The 13,598-nt window shown below is 32.1% G+C and overlaps 1 protein-coding gene across 4 annotated transcripts in view; it reads left to right on the top strand.

Annotated features, from left to right (window-relative positions):
- Positions 1–11,530, top strand: part of LOC130890804 (voltage-dependent calcium channel subunit alpha-2/delta-3) — a 54,316-nt gene extending 42,786 nt beyond the window's left edge. For 2 of the 4 annotated variants that reach the window (XM_057795129.1, XM_057795128.1), the window contains 7 exons: positions 420–629; positions 4,397–4,509; positions 4,779–4,918; positions 6,195–6,443; positions 6,736–7,082; positions 7,760–7,961; positions 11,223–11,530. In XM_057795129.1, coding sequence (XP_057651112.1) covers positions 420–629; positions 4,397–4,509; positions 4,779–4,918; positions 6,195–6,443; positions 6,736–7,082; positions 7,760–7,961; positions 11,223–11,327 — 1,366 coding nt within the window. In that variant the 3' untranslated portion in view covers positions 11,328–11,530. The remainder of the gene's footprint in view (positions 1–419; positions 630–4,396; positions 4,510–4,778; positions 4,919–6,194; positions 6,444–6,735; positions 7,083–7,759; positions 7,962–11,222) is intronic. The other 2 variants (XM_057795130.1, XM_057795131.1) reach the window with 2 other exon arrangements.
- The last annotated feature ends 2,068 nt before the right edge of the window (positions 11,531–13,598 follow it).

Genomic DNA, 13,598 nt, shown 5'->3' with positions numbered 1-13,598 from the left:
AGTTTGAGGAGGTTTTCGATTCTTATTATAAAAAGGACATCGAACAATAAATATATTTTTTTGTGTTTTCTTTGTTGGACCAAGTATTTCTGGGACTATCCACGTATATCTAGGGAGTCTGTAATATAACCTATCTTCAGAAACTGAAAATTTTTATGTAATAGAATACATCGAGCAAAGTTTTTGTATGACCAACTTAATAAAATGTTTGTGTGTGATACTTAGGCATAATAAGAAAATATTTATTTTTCTTGTTTTATTATAATACGTATTTGATTTGTTTCTTACAATATTTTTGAAATCGGACGCGGAGTAAGTATCGCTGTAAACGTTTACTTTCAAAGCATCTTCTTTTGAATGTATTATCAACCAAATTTTTACACAATATTCCCTTAACAAAAGAATTCTATTTTGTTTAGGTACGGTGGTAAAGATTATTACGAATTTAAGGAAATACTAGATTTTTTCGAGTTGTGCAAATGTTGCAAGTGCTCATGTAATAATTCTTTTGCATGCAGAGCGGAATTGGTAAAAAAGATAGGAATTGTTATTGCATTCATGGCAACCCACAGTGGTCTCACAAGATGGCAAAATTTTCCACAAAATATTGAAACACCCGAACAAGAGCCGTAAGTATTTATGTTTTTTAATATGTTTTTGGATAATTGTGTTTAAATTTAATAAAAACGTATTATTACATAATATTGATTGATAAATTTTCCGAATCAAGCTGACCAGCAAATAGAAAAATTCCAATTAAAAAAGGAGAAAATGAGAGTGACTCCTTATCAGCAACACTACTCAATCTGTCGCACGTACTAAGAAATATAAATACAGTAAACTCCCGGTTATCCAACCCTCGTCTACTGGCTGTGGCTAGGTCGAGCTGTCATGTCGTGGGAGGGGGAAGATGACACATTCTAGACTCAATTGGCTCTGAACTCGCGCAAAATTCTGTTGGTGTTAGTCCAACTCGCGTTAAGTGTGGTTGTGTTTATTTTTGCCATTTTTGTTGATATCTGTGGGGAAGTAACTGTTCCCAGTCGAAGACTTTGAAGAAAGGTGCCTACGAGCAGACGTAGATGGTTTGCGTCAGCGCGGGATGAGGTAAAAACAACTACTGTTCAAAAGTCGTGGAAAAATTTATTTGGCAAAGACGGACCATGCAAACGTGAGTCAACTAGTCGAAATAGCCAATGAGTTAACCATTGTGGATCAAATCAACAGCGAAGACATTCGTGATTAGTGCAGTCAAAATGTTCAGATGGAGATTACCGACGAGGAAATCATCGATATGATAACCGGTGCTAAGAACAATGAAGAAGAAGACAATATGGACCAGATAACTCCCAAAATATCATACACCGACGGGCTGAAGATAGACGCTGCTCTTGCTTTCATAGAGCAACAAGAAGAGTGTTTCTACAGCTTTGGCGTAACATTGCATCACCCAAGCGAGGGAAGGGGTTATCTCAAAAGACTTTTTTAAGAAATAATTTTCTATTTGCTTACAGGTCTGTAATTGTGATTATCATATGTTTTTGCTTCCAATAAACCAGTTTTGCAACCTTTCACGGGGTTTTACGTCTTTTCTACCATAACTGAACTTAACCTTCGTATTATCCGAATTTTCCCGTATCCGAGGTGGTCCTGGTCCCAATTAACTTGGATAATCGGGAGTCTTCTGTAGAGAAAACTTTAGAAACATTGGAGATCAAATAATACCACAAGTAGACGACGTAGACCTAATTACAAAAAAGAGAAACATAATAGAAAGAATGTTAAAGTAATTGACAACAGAGGGAGAAGAAATGGAGTTACGAATAAATAAAGGAAAAATTATTATATACGGCAACCGGCTCCGCGTTCTTTGCACTTCATATGCGCAATTTCGATTGACCAATTATACATTCGAAAAGGTCAGAAATTGGTTATAAAATGTTGATCGATCTTATTAATTAGTCAGGGCTTAGGAATTTTTTTTATGAATTGAATTTTTTTAAAGTCATTAATGAATTTTAGCACCACATCCGAGAAAGAAATAAAAATTTTGATCTATGCGCAATCCAGAAGTATTCGCTGATTATTGGTCAGCTTAAATAAATATTTGGTCAGTTTACTTTACTATTTACTTTACTATTTACTTTACTATTTACTTTACTATTTACTTTCCTATTTACTTTACTATTTACTTTACTATTTACTTTACTATTTACTTTACTATTAACGAGACGGAGTGAAGTAAATATTTTTTTTAATTTCGTTTTAAGAAAATAAAACTGTACATATTCAATTTGTTTTAATAATTCAATACTCTTTTCGAATTCTGAGAGTTTTTAGGTAAATAATTGACTTTTTAAATTTTTTCTTGATTCCCATACAACATAAACATCATGATTTTTTTCTTACGCATCAACCACGCAGGGTTATTAGAGAGTAATTGAGGTCTAATACATTCGATCGTTGAATCTAGATTTTATTACTTATTTTGCAGTCTTTTGGGTAGTTCATAAGTTTTTTTGAGTCTTCTTGAAGTATCTTTCCAGTGAATATGGTAATTGATTCATTTTTCGTTCCATGTCATATTTTAAACAGTAAATTTAGAGGTGTTTCACTGTTAACTTATTTTTGCATATTCCACACATTGGTTTGTGATTTTCCGCTAGTAGGTAGTCATGTGTGAAGAACAAGAACCATCTTGGTGTATCGAAAAATGTCTGTTGAAAGGAAACAAATTAAGGTGGCGCTATAGTAGCAAGTGGGAGAATTTTAAAAAGAGCGGCTATTAGAGTAGGATAGTAAATTAAATTCTTTTTTGAAAGTCATAACTATTTCAAAGAAAATATTAATATACAAATTTATTCGAAAAATGTACATAAAATATACAACTGCTAAATTCATATCATTTCCACTTGCTACACTAGAGTTATTTTGGCGAGTCTTCGTATTATAATTTGTTGTTTACAGCTGGACACTTTTTCAACTAATCCCCCATACAAGAAGGCTCTCCTTACCTATACCCTCCACACTACTTAAATAAACATCATGATTATATACACGGTTTACATTTATTTACTTAACGTTCTTTCACACTGATAACATGTTTGAAAGGTAGGTTATTTTCCCCTACATGGTTAAGTAGTACATTGAAGAATAACTATAAAGATAGAGTTAAAAGACTCAAAATATAACTAATTTGAAAAATTGATGTTCATATAAAATAATCTAATTAATCATCATCTTTCATGTATGTACTTAGACGTTCACGTTCCTATTTCTTCCTCCACTGTTATATATTCGATAGAAGTACAAGTCTAGGGTTTTCCCTTGAAAAGAAATTATACCACTTCCTCTGGTTCATACTAAAGAGCTCTGAGTAGGTTAGTAAGTGCTTACTGCCGTGCTACAATTAACCGACCCAAAGCATGAACGTTACGACAATGACAATTTATTTAAATTTTTTTTATGTTAAATTGAACCGACCAAATGTTTATATAAGTTGACTAATTATCAGCGAATGCTTCTCCATTACGCATAGGTGGAATTTTTGCTTTTTTTCGAAAATGAGGTGCTAAAATTTCTCAATCACCTTGAAAAACTTCAACCAATAATAAAAAATATTCTAGCGCTGACCAATCAATAGAGCCAACTGAACTTTTTTGACCAATTTTTGGCCTTTCAGATGGTATAGGTTGATCGAAGTTCCGCACATAAGGTCCTAAGATCGCGCACGGCAAGTAGTTCAAAAGAGAAACAATACAATTAGCAGATTATGATGAAGATCTGAAATAAAAGAAATAATATATTATCAACTATTAGAGCACCATGCAAATAAGAAGATGCTGGAGAGCAAAATACTAAATAAGGAAACCAAAATAAATATGTACAAGCAAAGAAGGAGCTTCAAGGGATATATTTAAAATATGAAAACGCAAAGAAAACTATGGCTAGGGCAGCTTTGGAGAGCAGGCGAAGACACAATAGCTTTCTCAATACTATACAGGAGGTAGAAGAAGAAGGAGGAGCCCCAAGTCCAATTTTTTTCAAGAAATAACATTCAGTAAATTACAATTAGACTTACTTTACTATTGATTAAATTTTTTTTATATATGTTTGTCCAATGACAATGGATTGCATGAAGTTTGTTTTTGAACTCTGAAATTTGTTCTCGAACGAACTTAACTGCTCTATATGCAATTAAAATTATTTCAATATATTTCTTTAAAAAATATGAATTGTAATAGCTCGGAATATACTAGAGTTAGTACACTTTGGTGATTAATTCTGCCACATTCCCACGATGAAAACGCTTTATCATATATTTATATATATATATATATATATATATATATATATATATATATATATATATTAAATTTTATTTGTTAAATTATAGAAACTTTGAAATTCTCCACAATAAAGCCACTGATGAAATTTGGTATAAACGAGCTGTTGAGCATCATTATGTTGATCCACAAGACTTTATCTATGCTGTCCCACATTATACAGGTAACAACAAAATAAATAGAATACATTTGACAAATGTTATTTTTGGAATTCGACCATACTTCTTTATTTTTATACTAGTTAGTTCATTTTTAGCACTAGTAGAAAAACTTTACCCACAGTTTCAAATTTCTTTTCGTAGGTTTGTCATTTTTTAAGTGATGTTTTGCTTAGAATTTAAATCTAGCGGCAGAAATAGCTTATCGCATTAATAAATATACTATTTTCTCGGCGCTTTTTTTGACAAACAATAAAAGAATTACATGTTTTAGGAAACTCGAGCCTAAGTTTAGTCACTGTTAGTAAGGCGATATTTCGAGAAGATGGTAGTAAGAAAGCCCCAGTAGCTGTTGTTGGATATCAGTTTTTCCACGGAGCTTTACAAAATTTATTCACACAAATTACAAGTAAAGTAAGTACATTCTTATTATTCTTTAGAGAAATATTTTAGAACAACCTTATTGTTTTATTTGTGGCTTTCCATTATAAAGGTAGATATAAAAAACATACTTAAGAACTTATAAAATAAAAGCAATGTTTAGCTTACATACTGATTTTAATTCTCATGTGGGTTTAAAGTGTAATTTTAGCAAATAAATTAATTAACAAATATTATACTTAACATGTAATAACATTTAACAGAACATTAAGTTACCTTATATGAGGGTTGTCTTCAAAGTTTCCGACCTCCCAATTTAAAGATATCAACAATTATATCAATATAAGCTGCGTTGAGATTCTCACTAGAATTTCAGCCATTTTGGACGCTTATTTTCTTGTTTGAAAATTGTATAATTAAGTAGTTCTGTAGATTTATCTGGTAATGGGAAAAATAGATTATCGAGCTGCCATTGAATATTTGTTTTTGAAAGGCAATACATTAACACAAATGAAAAAGACTATGTATGTGTAGACTACAACACCATTTACCACTGTAAAATTTTGTTGAATTCAATGGTACTGGACGGCCAGACGATATTTTCCAAAATATTTTGATGCAGTTTAATCAAAATTATGCAGATTTTTTGCGCTGATTCATAACTCTCGAGTAAACCTGGATTCACCCCTACACTCCTAAAACTAAAAAACAGAGATGACAACGGATTGCGAAGGGCGAGCCTCCTTCTAAGACAAGACGGTTTCATCAGCCAGAAAAGAGATGGCGACCGTTTTTTGGAATAGTCATGAGATTTTATTCATCGACTACCTCCAAAAATCTCTCATCATTGCTTGTTAAAATGAAGGAGAAATTGCAAAAAGCGACCGCATTTGAAGAAATAGAAAGTGCCCTTCCATCAGGACAATGCACCTTCTCAAACTTCGGTGATCCCAATGGTTGAAATTCATGAATTGGTTGAAAACCCACCAGATCTGGACCTGAAAGTTACACTTACAAGAGAGAGATTTTCATCAGACGAGACGCCTATTTTGAGAAGAAAGGTTGCTAATAAGGTTGTTAATAAGGTTAGAACGTCGTTGGTCCAAATGTATAGACTTAATAGAAGACTATGTTCAAATCTATAAATGATTATGGAAAAAATGTCCTGTTTCTGCCTTAAGTCATTCCAGACAACCCTCATGTACAGAGAGAATAATAAAATCTTGCATAGTAAATATTTGAATCAGAGAGGTTAATATTTGATAAGGACCTATAAATTTTTCAAAATTTTAAATAACTTGTCTTTTAGTGTGGAAACATTCCATGTAAAAGAACATGTGCATCACAGGAACTTCATTGTTTAGTACTAGATGATAACGGTTATGTCATCGTTAGCGACAATCCCAAAGAAACAGGTTTCTTTTTTGGAAAAATAATGCCGGACATTATGAATCAACTGCTAGAAGAAAAAATTTATAAAGTTACCACTATGTATGATTATCAAGGTTTATGTGCCGAAGGTCAAGAGATGGAAAGCCCAGCAACCAGGATACTATCGGTACGAATACAGTTATTATATATTTTTTAAGATACCTAGTCAACTAAGACTTTTTTATAGAATACATAAGTATATAAGGCAACAAAATCTATCATTATCAGCTTTGAACATTTGTAAATAAACATTTTAAAATCTCCCTCAAATCCCTCAAATCAGGTACAATTCTCTACCTGAGTACAATTCTCTACCTGAAACTGACGAAGATTTTTCTTTCATCATCATTTCAATTTTGAAGATTCCATAATTTTTATCAATTATTATGTAATACATACTCTTTATTTCTCATTTTCAGCCAATTGTTCACATTATTAACTTGTTTAATTGGTTTGCTGGATATTTCATTTCACTTATCAAAACTGTAGCAGGAAACCAGTTTGAAATTTTTCCTTCTGAGCATTTTCAAGAAACTCATTATGAAGTTATGGATGAAAATGAATATTCTGCTCATAATAACGACAATAACCATTACGAAGAAGCAGAAATGCCTTTGAGCGATAAAGAATTTGTACAGAAATTTGCTATACAAGTAACAAAACCTGAACCGTGTGATACTCAAATGGCTTTATATTCGCTTGTTCACTATTCAGATAGAAATATCTCAACTAGCGCTTATAACAAAACTATGGTGGAATGTTCGAGGTCAGTACCTAATTGAAATATTACTGTTGGTGTTTGTGGAATCGTTGATGGTACTCATACTGATCACGCTGAAAACGTCAAGTTGTTGTTGTATCAGTAGTTATCAATGTGTTAACTATGAAATATTATCAATTGAATGTAAATAGAAATGAAATTGGTTTCAATTATTCACTCTAAGCCAAGTTTTATGTTTGGATACAAATTGAGTCGCGTGCGGGAAAGTACCACTTTCCGTACTTGTTAGGAAAATAACTATTTTATGGAACTAATCTTTGAACTAAAAGCGACATTTTAACATAGTTTTTAAAGGGGATAAAGATTCATTTGAATGATTTGCAATAGTGGCTTAAATCAAAAGGCAGCTTAGGTGTATATCGCCATCTAGAAGCGAAAAAATGTAAATTTTAGATAATATTCCTTTTGAATTTTTGCTCCTCGAATGTGAGCCAGAATTCACTATTTGCCACTACCATTACACAAAGTGAATAGTTCACCTTTCGGTCTTTGAAGACTCATTACTGAAACGCAAGTCAGACAGTTCATTTAAGACTGTTGGTGTAGTGATGATAGTGAATAGTGTGTTCATTAATTTAATTGTTCATAAAGGTATAAATTATTATTTAATGTATGTTTATTATTTTTTCTAATTAATGGTTTAAAATTTTGATTTAATACAGGCCATACATTGTCCAAAAGGTGTCTGGAAGCAACATGATTCTATTAGTTGTAAACAACGTCTGTCTAGGCGAACCAAATACTAGCATAGATACTCCTGATCCTGTAGAAGTAGATTATAATATGTCCTTAGCTTGTTATAGAGCAACATATAACGACTTTCCCAGAAGACATTATATGAGTTGCATTAACAGAAATGCAAATGTAAGTATAAGTTATATAGATTATTTTTGTACTAACAGCAATTTTCATTAGGTTTTTTAAAAAAGTATTTTATCTATATTGAAATAAACTGCCTTGTAATTTTAAACAGAATAATGCACGCATCAACTAGGATAAGGTAAAACCAAGCATTTATGAGAAACAGAAACATTACATCAGTACATTAATGTATCAAATCAGTCCTTATTTTCGGAAGACTCATACTCACTGATTTCTGAATCGTTTTCTAATTTAACAATAACTAGTTTAATGTCTTTATAAGCGTCTGTCTGTACCAATAGAAACATTCATCTACCATTTTAATAACATGATTAGTTAATCTTTGAAAACTAGAATTTAAATAATTTTTTGACATGATTCAATTTTTAAGTCATATTTAATTGCCTTATTTTGTTAACGGCATCCCATATAAGTTCTATCTGCTTTAAGTTCGGTTGATATGGGGTTAAACGTAATAAAGTATGATCATGTTACTGTATAAGTTCATCAATTTGATACTATAATATGCTTATTCTTTTGTAATTTAATTACTTCATATAATCCAAATCTTAAGCTGTTATAATAGAAAACAATGTTTTTTGAGAACTGCTATTAGGGTGCATTGTCACAAACAATTACAGAGTTAGCTGGTAGAATGCTTCTCTTCTAGTAACTATTTGCCGGAATTCACTGAGTAATAATCTTCTGTTTTGGTACGTGGCTTAAGTATCAAACAGGTGATAGAAATAAATCAATTTTGACCTCCAGCATGAGCTATCAACAAACTCATTATCCTCTTAAAATTTTCATTAAGAAACCTTTCCCAGAATAGTCAGACCAACTTTTGTTGTATGACCGCTGTAAACTTAGGTCTCATTAACAAACAAAATTGTTTGGTATTATGGTATATGTTATATTTGCATCACGTTAACTCTGGAATTGGGTACTTTCGTTTTACATTTCCAATTATTATTTGTTCAGGCTTTACGAACAGTATCGTGGCTGTCAAATCATGTTTCATCCAAGTAATAGATTTGTCTTCCTTCATTACGATACTTCCGAATTTTTGTTATTACATTCGTTTTTCCACTTTATCAAATGACTATTTTCCATTACTGTTTGCCTTTTATTTAACGTTTTATGTCTAAAATCATGTTTTTTTTTAATTTTCCCAGTGTTCGTACCGCACATACCTCAAGGATATTTTGTTTTTTAGTTCTTTGGCGCGAACATACTCTAGATTGTTAACCTATAAGAATTGATTTTTAGAAAATTTTCTGAAACATTCTTTTTGCGTCTTATTGTCACACATAGCCTCGCAGTAGTCTGAGAGGTATTTGTCAAAAACGTTGTTTTCTGGATAGCATCTCTTCTGGAAATTCCTCGACTGCAAAGTCGTTAAAACAGTTAAAATCACTTTTTGAGTGTCTGTTGATAGATGTTGCCGTCTCTTTTCAACTGTTTGGCCATATCTGTAAATCGACTTGTTAATAGTTGACCTTGAAGGCCACGGCTACCACATACTTTATTGTTCAATTTAAGAATAGTTTGACCTTATATACCGCACACTTGCACAGCTCATAACAAACCACTGACTCTGAACCTGAAACCCTACTAAAAATACCTACCTGATGATTATAGAAAAAATGTTCTATTTGTGTATAGCATCCTATTTACGTTCATTATTTTCTCAGAATTATTCGATGTAGTAACTGGTTTTATTTAGGAATTCCAAGGGATTAATTTTTGTGTACTGTTGTTTATCTATAACTTTAAATGATTCACTGATTCTAAAAATTAAATATTATAAGAGGACCTGGACAAGTTGTTTACTATTCAGATAGTGAAGATAAGATTTACGCTAATTGATGACCAGAATTATTTGTAAGATATTTATTTTTCTTGGTTGTTCTTTAATAACCGCACGGTTTTCTCATTTATAATATTTTAAACCCTACACCACTGATAATATTGAATTGGTGGTAAATTATAAATACAGAGGGTGCAATAGAACTTGCAGTTATTTAGTATAGGCTAAAAAAATACATAAGGTATTGTTCAAATAAAAGATATGATGATTAGATAATTAAATGATGTTTATTTTTTTAAAATTACATTATCCAAATGACGGCACTCCTCTAAACACGAACGCAGATTTGTGAAAACTCTTGTCATTAAATATGTTGTGATTTCTGCCATTTACTGGCGGATATTTTTCTTTAGCTGACTGATATCCCTTGAATTGTTCATGTAGACTTTATACTTGAGGTTTCCACACAAAAAAAAACAAGAGGCGTCAAGTAAGGGCTACATGGGGGCCAAGGGATATCACCTCTTTTGGAAATCAGTCTTGCGGGAAACTGTCTGTCTCACAGCCGCCATAGAGTCATTTGATGTGTGACAGGTCGCTCCGTCTTGTTGGAACCAAATTCTCGTATTCGCTTCTTGATCTCGCAAGTTCTGGAGTCAAATATCCCTCTAATATAACAACATAGCGGTGATGTTTCGTCCTCATGAATCTTCAAAGAAGAAAGGATCAATAATTCCTTTGCTTGAGATTATTGCCCATACCGTTACTTTCGGACAATGCAGTGGTTTTGATGTTCCATTTTTGGTCCAATAATGACGATTTTGTCGGTTTACGAACCCATTTAAATGAAAATATGAAAATGAGCCAGATCTGAAAAAAAAAATGTAGTCAAAAGTGGAAAATCTACTAATCCTTTTTTCAGCAAATGCCAACCTTGCTCCAAACTCGGTATCTTTTAATTCCTTTGTTAACTAGAGCTTATAAGGATGCATTTGAAGATCCAACTTCAAAATTCGTTGTAAACTATGTCGCGACAAGTTAAAACGTTGAACCGGTCTCTTCAAAACGCTTAACCCATAATTTTCACCTCGAACTTCATTAATGTGTCTTAATCCATATTCTGGACGATATAGTCGCCTTTTCAAGACGTATGAACGACCATTCTCGTAAAACGTGCAGACATAGAAATCGCGACGCTTTCGGTCAAAGTGACTCATGGCCACTAAAGCTCCACGAGAGCAACTATCCAACCACGCTAGGCTCCCCCCCACTCACCGTTTACCACGAGAAAAAAGATGATGCATATTCGACGAATTCCCAGATATGCGCAATTTTTTCCTAGTTGGCGCATACTACATCTATGAAATATTTTGTAAACAAGAAAACTATAGTAATTTAATATTAAGGGTCACCTAGAATATTGTATACTTACCTGTTATTATTTTTATTTATAGGAGAGTGAAATCAAAATTTGTGGAAAAGCTTCATACATATCACCAACAAAAATTGTACCTACGTTACTATTAACCATTTTATCAAATTTTTTCATATTATCATAAAATTTATAAAACATATAGTTCAGAAATTTTTCAAACATCTGTGATACATTCAATATTCTCTTGTCTTGTTAAGTTTACCTTGATATTATTGGTATCAATGTATGTCATTTTTATTGTTTTTGTAATTTTGTTAAAAATAATTGTTATTTGGTTTATGTATATTTTATGTAAATTTATTGAAATAAAAATAATTTATGATTAACCATTGTAATTTGATTATACCCTTTTCTCCTTATATAAACTCTAAATTGTCCTGCGTATAAAATCTTGAGTAGCTTTGTCAACTGATTTCAGTTTCTCTTTACATGTTTTTTAGTTCTGTGAATTATACACAGCAACCCCTTTCGTATTTACTCGATAAATGAAAATTTCATTTACTATAGTTAATTAGCAATTCTTATAATGATTGCATTATCAGATTGCTAAATATTTTCCTTAGATACGGCCCGCAGGCCGCTTCCGGACACTGGGCCTATCAATAAGGCCCTAGATCGCAATGTGTAACAAAAAGAGTCCTGTTTTTTTTTTTGGAGCTTTAAGACTTCATTCGATTCCTCTACGGATGTTTTAAATACTCGTACTCTCAACACGGATGTTTTAAATACTCGTACTCTCAACACGGATGTTTTGAAGTAATTTCAAGGGCAGCTCTTGCCTAGACAAGTGAAACAGAAAGACAATAGACAAATATCCTATTATTTTTGTCGATAACGACAGAATCTTCTACGCGCTTCGAGAAAAAGGCAAACCAATTGATTATGACTGGTGTGCCTTTTAGTAGATATGTATAAAAACTTGACTAATCTGAATATAGTGTTACAGGGTAAAAATCTGATTGTCACTCAAATGTATTCATATATTCAAGCCTTTGAAACAAAATTGAGGCTGTGGGATAATCAGGTAAAAAATCAAACTTTGGACCATTTCCCTCATTTAAAATCATTTGGCACAGTGAACCAAACACAATTGGATGAATATTCTCAAATTTGATTACGGAATTCAACAATCGTTCTAAAGACTTTCACAAACTGAATGAAATTGAATTCCCAATATTCAACAATAGTTGATAGATCTTCAATCGGATAGTATTTTGAAAGAAAAATTTAATGATATTAACGCTTTTACATTTTATGTACAATATTTCAAGAGTTCTCTGCATGTTTGGTATATTTATGTGAGCACATGTTTTCCATCATAAAAATAAATAAGAACAAACATCGCACAAGACTTACGAATGAACATCTCCAATCAATTTTTAAAATAACTACAACGAATATGATACCTGACATCAATGAGCTTGCCAAAAACAAGAGAAATCAGGTATCTGGATCCTCGAGGTCAACATAATTACCTACCATCTTTTATAACTTTGATATTTTTAACAAACGTATATTATATGCTTATATAATTTAATAAATAAAATGTTATAATAATTCAGTTAATTTTTTTTTATTTTCAATCTTGCCCACCTACAAATTCAAAATTTAATATATAGCCCTCTGCAAAATTGAGTTTGACACCTCTGCACTACAATGTGCAATATCATTGTCTTCATTCCCCCTTGGTCTAAAGAACGCCATATTTCTATTTATTTGAAGAAATTTATGAAGTACATGAATCTCACCAAGCGATGCCACTGCTAATCGCAGGCTGTCTGTCAGGAATATTTCGAAGAAATGGTGTAAATACTCCTTTCCTGGAGCTTCGGCCAATAGAAATGAATTTATGTTTAAGAATCGATGTTTTCATAGGAGATGATGAGTCCACGTAGATTGACGAATTGTTAGATGTTTACCAAATTTTATACGGGGAGTAAACATTATTTTTCATTTCTTAATTCGGTATGAATGCCATTCGTATTTATGAAATATTGATTGATCCTCGCATAACAGTCTTTTTTAATTGATATTGGAAGAGCTATATCATATTTTAAATTAATTTAATCCTCTCGACCACAGAATTCTATTCACTGCTTCGCCAAGTCTTCTTTTTTTGGAAGCCAAAGTATTTAATACCTGTTTCTTCAGTATTTCGATTAGTGTTTTTGCATATAGCGACGGCATTATGATTTTATAATGGCAAGTACAATATTTTAAAAGAAAATTATGTTATGTCAACTCTATAATAGCTAATAAACACAAAAAAAATATCACACAAAACCCAGTTAATACGTAAAATTTTAGTAGACAATTCAGCTTACTGGCACTACAGTACCGTGCCCGCCAGTGAGAACACTCTCATTGAGATCCCGAGGCAGCGATTTTGACTTGA

This window comes from Diorhabda carinulata, chromosome 2, assembly GCF_026250575.1.
Source record: "Diorhabda carinulata isolate Delta chromosome 2, icDioCari1.1, whole genome shotgun sequence".
NCBI lineage: Eukaryota > Metazoa > Arthropoda > Insecta > Coleoptera > Chrysomelidae > Diorhabda > Diorhabda carinulata.
Note: the sequence above shows the minus strand (reverse complement) of the source record. Positions and strands in the feature narration are given on the sequence as shown.